General features: G+C 29.8%; 1 protein-coding gene across 1 annotated transcript; it reads right to left on the bottom strand.

Moving 5' to 3' along the window:
• Positions 1 to 11,468: 11,468 nt before the first annotated feature.
• Positions 11,469 to 12,317, bottom strand: LOC123907734 (chaperone protein dnaJ 11, chloroplastic-like). The gene has a single exon (XM_045958102.1). The coding sequence runs from the start codon at positions 12,240 to 12,242 to the stop codon at positions 11,739 to 11,741; it is 504 nt and encodes a 167-aa protein (XP_045814058.1). The 5' UTR covers positions 12,243 to 12,317; the 3' UTR covers positions 11,469 to 11,738.
• Between the last annotated feature and the right edge of the window lie 1,699 nt (positions 12,318 to 14,016).

The following is a 14,016-nucleotide window of genomic DNA, read 5'->3' as shown; positions in this document are numbered from 1 at the left end:
GCCTTCTGTTGGATATTATGATATTCTATCGAAAGATTGCAAGCACTTGAATTTAATTGATGATTTTAAACATGATTGGAGACACATAACCTATGGTATAAGAGTCAATATGTCACAATGATTTTCTAAAACCTACATTTGAAAAATTCTACAAAATCACTGTGAATCACTGTAATTCTAATTTAGTTACCCTGATAACTTCTGCAGAAAACCATTTTGCATGGCTAGATTTGTTTTAAAGGAACCACTATAAATCTCACTATATAGTACTAGTATATACACCTAACACCTTGTCTTGAATGGCCCAATTTGGCTATAATTAAGGTATACTTTCTTCCTTTTATAAAAAGGTATATATATACTTTCTAGGGAGTATTATTTTTTCTAGAGAAAAATAGGCACAGTACTTTTCGATGTATATTCAGGACCAATGCTTATAGATCGATCGTAGTATAGACTGTAGATGTAGTAATTTGTCTCGTGCATTTGTTAATTTCTTCGGAAGGATCCGTTTGTTTAACTAATCATCATCAATCAATAATTATTTATAGTTATAATTGTCCTATATTGTCAACATAAAAAGAAATTATGATTTGTTGTCCTATACTTTTTTGCGATTTTCATTTGGTCATGCTATTGTGTTGTGTGTAATGTAAGCAAAGGTACTCTTAAGTGGTCACAAGATTGTGTTACAAGATTTGTAAACGAAAACAATGCCCTTATATATATATATATAATTGAATTATTTTCTATTTAATTTTTATCTTTTTCTTATTTTTCTAAATGTGCTCAAATCTTGTAATCACACAAAAGTTTCTTAGTGTCTTTTTGTATTGTTGAAACTGTTGAAGAGTTTGTGAGAGCGTCAAGAGAAATAATAGACCAAGGCAGTTAAGGAAAAGACTTTTTGTATTGTCGAAATTGTTGGAGAGTTCATAAGAGCGTCACATCTCCACTCAAAATTTTAAGAAATTAGATATATGAGTCTCATCTCTTATATATACAACATTCTTCTAATTCATAATCGATATGAAACTTAATCACTCACACTTAAAATTCAACATGAACTACCTCCTAAATATATAAGGAAAATGATAAACAGTGCCCCCGGTGCAATGGTTAAGGTTGTTAACATGAAAACTTTATCTTATAATTTATGCATTCAATGTCTTAAAATATGTAAAAAGTTATATTTCCATCATTAATTTTGTCATTTATTTCTATTTTTAGTATGCGAGCACTATTTGACATGACCTAATATATAATAGGTTTAACTACACATTTGGTCCCTTACGTTTATTTTAGGTTTCAATTTGGTCATTTACGTTTAAAAAGTATTAATTAATTTGGTACCTTATGTTTATTTTAGGTTTCAAGTTAGTCTTTTCCGTCAATTTTATCACATGTGTGGACAGACACGTGACACTTAGACACACTGACACGTGTATTGTTCAAACGGTGTTAGAGATAAAACTAATGGAAATGACTAACTTGAAACCTAAAATAAACATAAGAGAGCAAATTGATATTTTTTAAATATAAGAGACCAAATTAAAACCTAAAATAAATGTGAGGGACCAAATATATACTTAAACCTATATAATACTATGTCTATATGTTCACTATATAGTTAAGAGAATACTTTGGTATCAACTCCAAATAAAAATTATAAAATTATTTGAATGCACATAAAACTATATACATCATTTAATTATTTTAAAAATATACATCATTGAATTTTTTTTTCCATTTCTACCATTTTTTTCTTTTTCTACATTTTCCTTTATATGTGTGGACTTAAACTTTGTGTCTAAATCTTGTGAACATGGTTATCAAAATTTGGCACCAACTTACTTACGCTAGAGTACCTACCATCCATATGTTGAAGCATATATATTTTCATTTTCACTTTTGATTTGGCACCATATATATGTTAACGTAGTTATCAAAATTTGTTGTTTATCAAAATTTTCATTTTCCCTTATATATACATATATCCTTTTTATTTCACCTTTAATTTTCACTCATAATATTGGATTAAAATAAATGTATTATGTAATATGACAAGTTAGAAACGATAATTTGTACCGTTGGTTTTTGTTTGTTTTCACCAACTGAACAACTAGGAAGCTGTAACAATCAATCACATAAGAAGAAAATGTCGCATTCCTGGAAATTTTTGTTAAAGACAAAATGTTATTTTCCCCTTTTCTTACCTTTCACTTAGAAAGAGTTAGTGTGGTACAATCAATCAATCATATTGCTTGTTAGTTTGGTTGCATTAAAAAAATGAAAAGAAATAAATAGACGAGGACAATATGATTTTTCTTTTTTTTGTATTGTCAATAATTATTGGCTAACATATGAGAAGAAAATGAAAATGAATGAAAAGAAAGGGTATTTTTTTTTTCTTTCTACATGTTTGATCAAATTGGCTCCTCTTCAAGAGAATATGAGAGATGATAATGATGAAGAGAGATATAGTTTGAAAGAATAATGAAGAGAATTATATACATACATATAGTAATGTTTTAAAATTTAGACTTAACCACTTTTGGAGATATGTAAATATAATTATGTAATTTAAGAGTCCTAAGATCTTTCATATCTTAGACTGAAGCACCATCCTCTCACACTAAATTTCGTACTCCAAAAAAATTAGACTTAAGCAACTTATTCAATCAATTGTGTTTGAACCGATTGAATAGACTAAACCATTATCACATGTTCCATTTCAAGTTAAAAACATTGATATCGATATATATATATTATTAGAATTTTTTTCTTTACCTCCTACTAATTCCTATGTTGCTTTTAGGGAGAGCTTTGTCATTCATTATAGTCTCCTCTGAATTTAGAAATCAATTTATGCAGTTGTTTGCATACAATATCTAATTTACAACAAAAAATAATATTGGTATGTTTCTTAGTCATAAAAAATATAACCTAATTCTTTTTCTTTTAAAATATCCTTTATTATGATTTAATAAAAATTTCATTCATTTAATTTATTTAAAATTTCTTTGTTATGGTTTTATTGATTGGAAATATTGATTACTGAATCATTTGTTATTATATTAGAGAAGTAATACGAGATGAATTTAATTTATATGCACCGTCAGTGTAAAGTTATTTTACACATGCATCCAATAATATAATGACACATCATGTATGGTATTTAAAAACACATGATGTGTCACATTCATTAAATGATGTGGCAACACATAATTAGATGTATGTGTAAAGAATCTTTACACCGACAGTGCACAACAATTAAACTCAATAAGAGATTATTAAAAAAATTAAATGAGTGAGATTTTTTATCAGAGAAAATGGAGTTGGATGATATACAATGCTAGCCCACGTTATAAAAGTTTGTATTGGACTTCTTCTTATTAGGGCCATTGCCTTACTGGCCCATTATCAATAGAACCATTTGGAATTCCAAAGAAGAAGAAAAGTTTTAGTCATTTCAAACAAAAAATAAAGTGTTAGTCATTTTAGACCAAAAAAAAGTCTATACATTTGCAGTTAACATTTGTTTTTCGAGCTTCTTCAAAAAAAAAAAAAAACATTTGTTTTTCTATTTCTCAAAAAGTAATGGAAGCTCTATTTTGAGAAAGATAAATATAAAGATTTTTTTTAAAAAAAATTAAAAAATTAATATTGTCGAACTCACTATCTAATTTTTGTGTCAATCTATCTAAATAAAACCTTCCAAAACGTCTCAGTGAGCTTAACTCAGTTGATTCGGACATCGCATATATTATGCATGAGCCGGAGTTCGAACCCCGAACACTCCACTTATTCACCTTTAAGGTGAAATTTATAGCTATTAGGCTACTAGACAAAAAAAAAAGTCTTCTAAAATTTTTAAAAATAAAACAGAGAGAATCGATCCAGATAATGGTGAAGGGTACAAGTATGGCTTTGGGTAGTCAATTTTTAAAAATTTAATTAATTTTAGTAATAAGTTAGTGTAGATTTAACTATACCAAATAAGTCTATTTGAGAAAAAATAGTAGAAATACAAAAGACAAAAGTATTAGTTGATACATAAATTTATTCTTCTTATTTTGATATTTTCAGTCGATATTAGCAACTATACAAAGAATTTTGCCAACAACGAAAATTGCCAAGATAAAATTAAACACGGCCTGAGAGATTGCTTCAGACTAGAAGCCCAATTTAAAAACGGCCTCATATTATTATATTAATAGAAGAAAGAATTATCTACCCCCAACACTCTTTTATTCCCCTTCAAAATGACTTTGCTCTTGCGAAAAAATTTCAGAATATTTTTCTAAAAAAAAAATACCGTTAAAATAATATTTAAACTATAAAAATTTCAGAAAATATGCTCCGAACATTTTTCGCAAGGACAAAAAAAAAATTCCGAGGAGGATAAAAGAGTGTGGGGTGGGGGTGGGGGTGGGGTAGAGCTGTCAAAATGGGCTAGCCCGAATGGGCCGGCCCGCCAAGCCCGATTTTTTCCCGGGCTCGGGCCTTGAAAATCCTAGCCCGGATTATTTTCGGGCTTTTTAGCCCGGTCAGACAAAGCCCGATTAAAATATGGGCTAGCCCGAATGGGCCGCGGGCGGCCCGCAAGCCCGAAAAAATTAAAATTAAAAATAAAATAAAATATAAATATAAATATAAATAATTTGTTTCGGATGATTTGAAATTAGTTTGTAATATAAATTATAAAATATCGTCCGCTACTTAAGTAGCAGGAGTAAAAATAGGGCACCCAAGAAACTCGTAGGTAGGGGATGAATAAAAATAGGGCGCGCGAGAAACTCGTACGTAGCGGATGAGTAAAAATAGGGCGCGCGAGAAAGTCGCAGGTAGCGGATGAGTAAAAATATGACGCGCGAGAAACTCGTAAGTAGCGGATGCGTAAAAATAGGGCGCGAGAAACTCGTAGCTAGTGGATGAGTAAAAATAGGGCGCGCGAGAAACTCGTACATAGTGGATGAATAAAAATAGGGCGCGCAAGAAACTCGTAGTAGCGGATGAGTAAAAATAGGGCGCGCGAGAAAGTCCTAGGTAGCGGATGAGTAAAAATATGATGCGCGAGAAACTCGTAAGTAGCGAATGCGTAAAAATAGGGCGCGAGAAACTCGTAGGTAGTGGATGAGTAAAAATAGGGCGCGCGAGAAACTCGTAGATAGGGGATGAGTAAAAATATGGTGCGCGCGAATTATATAATATTTATAGCGGATGAGTAAAAAATAGGACGCGCCAGAATTATTAATGTTATTTATATAGTTGAGTTTGAACACTAAAAGTTTTAAAAAAAAAATAAAAAATAAACCGGGCCGCCCGAAAGCCCGACTACCCGTACCGGGCCGAGCTCGGGCACTAATTTTAGTAGCCCATTTTTTATCCGGGCTTTTTAGCCCGGCCCGACGAAGCCCGAAGCCCGACCGAACCGGCCCGAAATTGGCCGGGCCGCCCGTTTTGACAGCTCTAGGGTGGGGGTTAGAATTTTTCTAATAAGAAGACAAGGCAACCAAGCAGCTCAATGGACAACCAAAGTAGCCTTATCCTAACCCATTGAAATTTGGGCAGATGATTATAAAAAATAAAAAGGAGTGTTATCAATCCGTTATTTTATATATGGTTCCTTCTTTTTGCGCTTCCCGAGTCTCACACGCGTCTTTCGCCCTTCCAACCCTATCCACTCGTAACGTAGAATGTAAGTGTGTAAATAGCAAAAACTCGGAAAATAAACAGTTCGCATCCTAGGTTGTGATCTCAGGGGGTGAAAAATCTGGAAAAAAAATTCTAGAATGCGAACTTTATAAAATAAGGGTGAAGGAAAGGTGGGAGATACAAAAATATTAGATTTTATAAGGTTTGCATCATAGAATGAGAACTGTTTTTCCAGGTTTTTTGCCCCTAGGTAATTTTGTAATTTTCACGAGCGAACGAGAACTTCAAGGAGGTGCGAAAAGAAAAAATCTTATTTTATCTAAAGGGTCATGCTGAAATGGGATTCTAGTCCCCCTATTTATAGATTTCAAAACTTGGGTTTTTAATTTCCGAGTTTCATACATCATTGTAATTTTGATCCTAATTTACATATTTTTACTTCATAAATAAATGTTGATTTCTTTTAGGTCCTAAAGTTATGATATTCTTTTCGAAAGTCGAAATTGGGACAAAAAAAAAATAACACTCTTGGATAATAACAAAAAAAAAGTTAATAAATCAAATATATAAACATTGTATGAAAATTTGTGTATTCAATATTTAAAAAGTTGAACACAAATTCTATTTTTTATTCTTTTGATTGTTTCAATAAACTTTTTTGTTTATCTTATTTGAAAATTTCTCTTACAAATATCAACAAAGTTTTAATTATATTTTTTAGTAATAATATCAACATGAACTATTTGGTCAATAGTCCAATTCATGACCGACGAGTAAGAAAAATACATGTTAAGTGATATTAATACTTTAAATAATTAATCTCTACAATTGTATGCAGAGATATTTAAATTACTAAAAAAATACTTCATTCCTCTCGCACAATTAGTATTACATTTGTACACAAAAAAATTATCATAAAATGAACGACACTTTCAATCATTGGAAGACTGTGGGAGTATACCATTAAAGATTACTCTAAGTCTCTAATCAAATGTTACCCAGAAAATTGTGCACTCAAATTTTTGAAAGAGTAAAAAAAAAATTCAACACAAATTCTTAAATCATGTTTCAGTAAACCTTTTTATCGTATACTACAATTCCATTTCCAGTATCAACCAAAAAAAATTAAGCTAGATAGAAACTGCCTCAAGCACAATATATATGCCTAAGGCGGGAAAAGAGTACAAAAAGAACACACACAAAAAATAAATAAATAAATAAATAAATAATAATAATAATAATAATAATAATAACATAATCTACCTTTCCCACAAGAGAATTATGCAAACAAACATCATTCAAGAAAACACAATAGAACAAACATCCAAAAAAATAAAAATAGAAAAATAAATGAGATATAGATCCCTTTCCCACAACCATCCGAACATAAAATTTTGAGATGACAATAAAAATATCACATTTGTTTAGTATACCATTAAAAATCTCAACATGAATTATTTAGAGTTAGATCTTCTCCTTATGAGTATGAAAAGCATATGTTGAAAGAGATGATCAGCTCTTTAAATTTTATCTTAAGTGACTAGTAGTTTTCATAGTTGCTTGGAATAATACATAATTTATAAAAAAAAAGGTTTTTGATCCATCTCACAATTAGTGTTACATTTGCCCACAAAAAGATTATCATAAAATGAACAGACATGTTATTTGAATATAAATTTGACTAACATGTATTTGACATCGTATAAATACAAGAGAGAATGAGTGTACACACAAATTTATAAAAAACATTTATTATTTTAAAATAAAAAAGGTGTCTATTTGTCCGGTTTATTTCTAAAAGTTGCATTCATATATCATTTCTGAATGTCGCTTTCAATTAATTCTTTAATTATATCGTCTAATTAATATTATGTGCATCACTTTCAAGTCATTATATTCTACTTTGCGTGTATGTTAACCGTGAACACGATATATTACTTGATAAATTTGGTAAAAAAAAATGTTTTCTTGCTTTCATTTACAATATATTCGTTGTTACCATGATATAAGTACAAACTTTTTAATACTGTTAGTGATGACTAATCTCCGTTGAAGAACATGTGAAGCACAGAAGGTGCTCTTAATCGAATATTTTTTATTTGCAAGAGTAAAAAATCAAACTTCGACTACCTACGTAAAATGACCAATTAAGACCCTTACAATTTATAGACCGATCCAGTCGTAAAAAAATAAAAAATTATAAACTGATTCAATATTAGTGTTTACAATTTCATTTTATTATATTTTAAATGAGCTAAAGTGATGCTAATAGTGAGACGTGATTGAGTACACCATTAACTATTATTAATTTATCTTTCTTCTTTTATTCTTTTATTGTAGTTAACATATAAAACTAATAAATTACTTATATTTCAAAATTTATGTATCAAAATATAAACAACTTATAATTTTATCAGTCTATATACTTTTCATCAAAAAGTTATCATATAATATACTCCAATTTATAAGTGTGTATTTATCATTGATTCGCAATTGAGGATATTACGTGTTCTCCAAGTTTTTTTTTGTCTATTAGTAGAATCCAAATATCTAGAAGGTTATGCTCTCTCTCATCTCTAATTGTATCTACTTGAAATCTTGAATATTTATCAATTAGATTCTGGAAGATGGTGTCAAGTCAACTACAAAAATTACATAAAAACAAACAGGTCTTTCTTATTTGTCCTTGAGGCCCACTAGGCCCACAAATACACATCATATTGATGAGTATGCAAGATATTTCTTCTAGAAGCAAAAAAAATAAATACAAAAATAGAAGTAGTAATTTTCCATGGCTGCTGAAAAGTCATCTCCACTAGAAGTAATACAATGTGCTCTTCTTATTCAAAATAAAATAGAATAAAAAATACAATGTGCTCTCAATTCATTGTTATATATGGTTTGTTTTATTCCAAATACATTCTATAAAATCTTACTAGAACTAAAATAGTGCATAGCTATGAAAAATGTGGCCACATAAAAAAGAGTCTTAATCAGTGTTTCCTTACCACTCACATAGCTTATATTTTCTCCTGCATGGCAAATAATTTGAATTCAAAATCTATAATTTGAAAATTCTTTTGAGTAGCCAAATTAAAGACAATTTCCTTTTTTTTTTGGCCTTGTTATACTAGAAAGTAGAATCTACTAGAAGAAAATCTTAATCAGTGTTTCCTGACCACCCACATAGATTCTATTTTATCCTACATGTCAAATAATTTGAAGAAAAAAATTGAGTAGCCAAATTAAAGATTATTTGTTTTTCTGGCCTTGTTATACTGACTTATGGTGCAAGCCAAGTGATTAAGTGTGATTGTCTTTGGAATTCTCAAATTTGTTTACAACTTTACTTAATGAATACAAATTTATGTTCCATGATACCTAAGTTTAAAATAGAGAAGATCCTAAAAGATAAAAGAACGTATACAAAAGTTATTTAATAAATTTAAAATGTAATATTTTTTTTCATTAAAAAGAATCAGAAGGAGTACAACAATAACAAAATTGTTGAGAAATTAAAAAAAAAACCTAACAAAAAGTCGATAAAATGAAACAAAAGACATGTGAGTTGGTTATAAAGTCCCATCAATCGTGTAAATAATTTTGACAATAAAGTTGTTAGAGAGTCGGAAGGAGTTTTTTTTTATAAGCAGAGTCGGAAGGAGTGTTGATCGAGAGCAACAATGAGTCAATAATGCTCTAAGATCACATGAGAGGAAAACGTCATATTTCATCTAAAGTCTTAAGCCAATAAGTTTTTGGATTATATCTCTTATATTTAACACTTTCTTCATTTCTAGTTGTGTGAGACGAATCACTCACACGTGAGTTCCAACAATCTTCGCTCATGTTTGAATAGTTAATCTCACATCGACTAGAAATGTAGGAATTGTTGGATATATAAAAGATGCGACCATATATGTCTAATGCATTAAAGTTTTTGCTTTAAAGTTTTATTTCTTCTAACATTTTTTTGTTTTCACCATCAGTATTAGACCTATTGAACCGCCTAATCTGATTCGAAAATCGATTCTGACATCAAGTGATTTTAGCCACCCACAAACTATTAAGGTCATTTTATCTTAGCCCACTACTGTATTTTTTCCTGAATCACTTTTTAATCTTTCTTTTTTTTTTTAAAAAAAAAAAAGACGAACTTTTAATCTTTGTTTATTTTCATTCAAGCTTGATTAGTACTTATTTATATTATATGGCTAACAATTCACAATAACAATCCAATCCAAACACGTTAAGATACATTTTATAGGACGTCCTTTTCATGTACGTTAGAAGTTGGAACCGAAAATATTGGAAAAGAAGAAAAATATATTCAAATATGAATAAAATAAAATAACTTTTTATACTAAATAAAATTATAATTAGTTTCGTGAGCTTAACTCAGTTGGTAGGGATATCGCACTATATGTGCAAGAGTCTGAGTTCAAACCCGAAACACTTCACTTATTTACCTTTAAATGGATTTTCTAGTCACTAGGCTATTTGATAAAAAAAATATAATTATGAAAAAATAAAAAATTAACGGTCACCAACATATTTTATATTTTGTATATATGATTTAATATATTTTTTAGTATAGTAATTTAGTATATATGATTTATGACCCGTTTGGAATAACTTATTTTTTAGCTTATGTAAAATAGCTTAAGTAAGTAAATAAAATTTTATGTTAATTTATTGGTTCCTATTAAGAAAACCTGTATTTTTATAAGATTTTTTTTTCCATAGACTCCCTTGACACATAATAATACCTAAACATTAATTTATTTGTATAAACTATTTTATATAAGCTCATACATAAGTTATTCTAAACAGGTACTTAATATTTTATCAACTGAATTATACTTACTGAAACGATGAAATTTAACATTATTCACTAGATTTGAAGAAAATAAATTTAAATAGAAAATTTAAAAATGAAAAAATGGAAACATTCAATTAGTTTGACTTTGACAACCAAGCACCAACATATATCTTCCAGCAGTAAACTTGCAAGCTTCTAGAAGTTCCCTATGGTGACCCATAAACACGCCAGATGGTGTGTACTCAAATTTCCAACTTTCTCTTGGCAGAGAAGCACTAATCCGTTACTCTTTTTTTTTTTTTTTTATATGAATAATCCGTTACTTTTTTATTTACTATTTTTTATATTTATTTATTATATTTATTTTGTAATAAAAATTTAAAATGAATTATACCACCAAAAGAAAAAATCAAAGTGAATTATGCAGCATCAATCTAGCACAGAAAATATTTTAGGACTTAAAAAGAATATTTTTATTCATAATAATAAAAATTTATGGTGAATAATGATGCTCCAATCCGAATCTGAAACCTCTTCAATTCAAAATCTTGCTTATTTATTCATACTAATAAATTCATCATTAATTTTAATAATTTCTTTGCCATATCAACAAAATAAATATTGGGAGAAAATAACTAGAGGATACTGATAGTACAAAATTAGAAACACAAAATCATCAAAAATATGGAAGTGAGTGACATGTTCTTGTCTGAATTTAACTTTATTTGCACTTTACTTTAATCTAAAGTTCACCCTGCAAAGTGCAAACTAATCAACATCACATCTCAATTAATCACCCTAATTAACTAGTAAACTTATCTAATTAATCTCTTTAACTTATATTACTGCTGTTCTAGCTGTCAAAAATTACCATTTTCTTTAATAGAAACCTCACATGTTATAAACAGTCATGTAATCTTATTTTCCTCTTCTTTTGTTTTTATGTAATCACAGATTAAGAGTAAAGTATATATACTTCGAGAAAAAATTGGTCAGTAATTTTGTACTGTATTATAGTGGAAAAACTCCGCAGAATACATATTTTCAAATATCAATATACAAACTCTGAAAACTAACTAATGGAGTACTAGTATAGTTTCAGCGAAAAAAACTAATTACTACTTAGTTACTATCCTTAATTAGCAATTAGTTATAAATTACACTTTGATCAGTCATGGCGCTTCAATAAACTGCACCTTCCTCATCTGTTATATAATTACTGCTTATAAGTTAACTCGAACGAGTCCGAGTCAACTCACTACCAACACTGGTCCGTTTCCCATTTCCGGCTAGAGTAACCGGAAGACATCATCGTCGACAACGGCCGTTGTTGACGACGGAAAAGACTCCGATCATAATTAGCACGTTTTTCAGGATCAGAGAGAGTAGAATAAGCAGAATGAATCTTCATAAAATCGTCGGCTGAAGAATTTTTCCGATCAATCGCCGCCACATCAGGATGACAAACTCTGGCAAGTTTTCGGTACGCCGATTTAATCTCTTGAACCGATGCAGCAGCCGATATACCTAAGATATCGTAAAGCGATGAAGGAGAACAAATCGAGTTTGTGTTCATGTTAAGATAAGAAGGTCTCTGTTGTTGTTCAGTCCATGAACGAGGTTCAGCGGTGGCTGTAGCGCTAGCGGAGATTACAAAAGGCTTAGATCTGATGCGGCACGGTGGTGGAGTTACGGTGGTGCCGGAGAAGTTGTTAGCGGTGGTGTAGAGAGAAACGGAAGGAAGAGATACGGAAGAAATCATGTTTGTTTGTGTTTTCCGTTGAGATTTGTGAGAAAGTCGTTATGTTATGAGAATTGGGAATGAGAAATGAAATTGGGGTTAGGGGTTGGTTTTATATGAGGGGAAAGGGGAACGTGTGGGACCCAGGGTAGAAAAAAGCCGTGGTTATGTTGCGTTTGTGTTTTTTGGGAAAAACTTATCCAATGGGCGATTGTATAACATGTGCTGACTCGGAATGTACTTGGCTTTATCTTTAGCTTATCCCATTTTTTGTAATCTTATTGAATGTTTCATTTACAACTGTTATACTTAGATTCCATACGGTTCTACTACAACATCTCTAATTATTTTTTCTTATCAAACTTACTTATAGTCGGAAGTAGATGTTAGAATGATGCATACTTTAAAAGCTAGTGCAGGGTTGTATATATCGGCTAATAAATTAGGCATTAGGCGGATATGACATTGAACTTGGTTCAGCCTAAAAGACTGGTCCAAAACAATATTGTATCTTATTCAAGTTAGAGTTTGCTTAAATAGGACAATTTTTTAAAAAAACAAAGGTCAAATTTAGTTTAAAAAGTTAAAATATGGTTTTTTTTGGGGTATTACCAAGTATTTTATTTAAATTTGGTCTAGTCCTTTAGAATCTGAAAAAAGAAAAGAAAAAAAAACCAATTAGCTAGTTGAGAAATTTATTTATTTTTTTGGTAGAAATTAAAGAACATTTATTACTTTCTAAAAAGTCTAAAACACAATAAAATGCCAATTTGGACAAAATAAACAATTTTCTACTTATGACATGATAAAGTATTAATTCGAGTGCACAATTGAAAGAAACGATCAATACTCGCGTTGAAAAAATAATTTAGTTTAAGGTAGGAAATTCTTATAAATAAATTAGTTAGAAAGGAGATCATCTCATGTGATTTTTTTGCCATGATAATGGATGGTTGAAATGAAGATCGAACAACCTCCGGTTAAAACTGCACGGAAAATATCTTGCCTCTATCACTTATTGTGTGACGGAAAGAGTATTTATGTGTTTATTTCGAACATACTAATATTTTCATTTAAACATTATTTTCACTCAAAAAATGCCGCGGGACAGGTAATTTGAAATATTGTAATGTGACACAACAATGGAAAACTTCTATTTTTTTTTGGTGATATGGAAAACTTCTATTTAATTTGCCATTTTGTATGATGAATTTAATTTAATCAACGAGATATCTTAAAATGGAGAACGTTAATTAAGTTGAGATGCCGACTCTTATAATAAAAAACACGGTATATTCAGCTGTTCACCGACATGGTGTGAGAAAATGTTTCACTTTATTTTTTTTTAATTTGAGGCACATATCCATATGTTAATTTGAGAGACAACGGGATATAATTGCACATGGATAAGAGTTTGGTTTACACCTACATGCGACACTTGCCTTATATTAGGGTTATACATCGTTATTAATTTAAGTAACTGTACTTTGATTAGTTTGATATTGATATTAATATTTGATTAGTTTGATATTAATATTAATCATCGATTAGGGCAAATATTGGTATAGATGCGGAACGTGCATGTGATTTATACTTTGTATTTAGCAAGAACACAAACATATATAACCCAAATGCGGTCCATTTGTAAAGTTTGGAATATCTTATTTATCAAAAATTTGACAACAAAATGCATATGAAGACAATTTTTTTTTTTGACGGATATATGAAGACAATTAGGACCAAAAAATAAAATAAAAATATGAAGACATTAATGGTATAGTTGAGAAAAGACATA

The sequence above is a fragment of the Trifolium pratense genome, linkage group LG2 (assembly GCF_020283565.1).
Source record: "Trifolium pratense cultivar HEN17-A07 linkage group LG2, ARS_RC_1.1, whole genome shotgun sequence".
NCBI classification, from domain to species: domain Eukaryota; kingdom Viridiplantae; phylum Streptophyta; class Magnoliopsida; order Fabales; family Fabaceae; genus Trifolium; species Trifolium pratense.
The sequence above is the reverse complement of the archived record's forward strand: the minus strand, read 5'-3'. Positions and strand labels throughout refer to the sequence as shown.

Excerpts from the sequence above, each read along its gene's own strand:
- LOC123907734 (XM_045958102.1), bottom strand. The coding sequence starts at position 12,242 with ATGATTTCTTCCGTATCTCTTCCTTCCGTTTCTCTCTACACCACCGCT.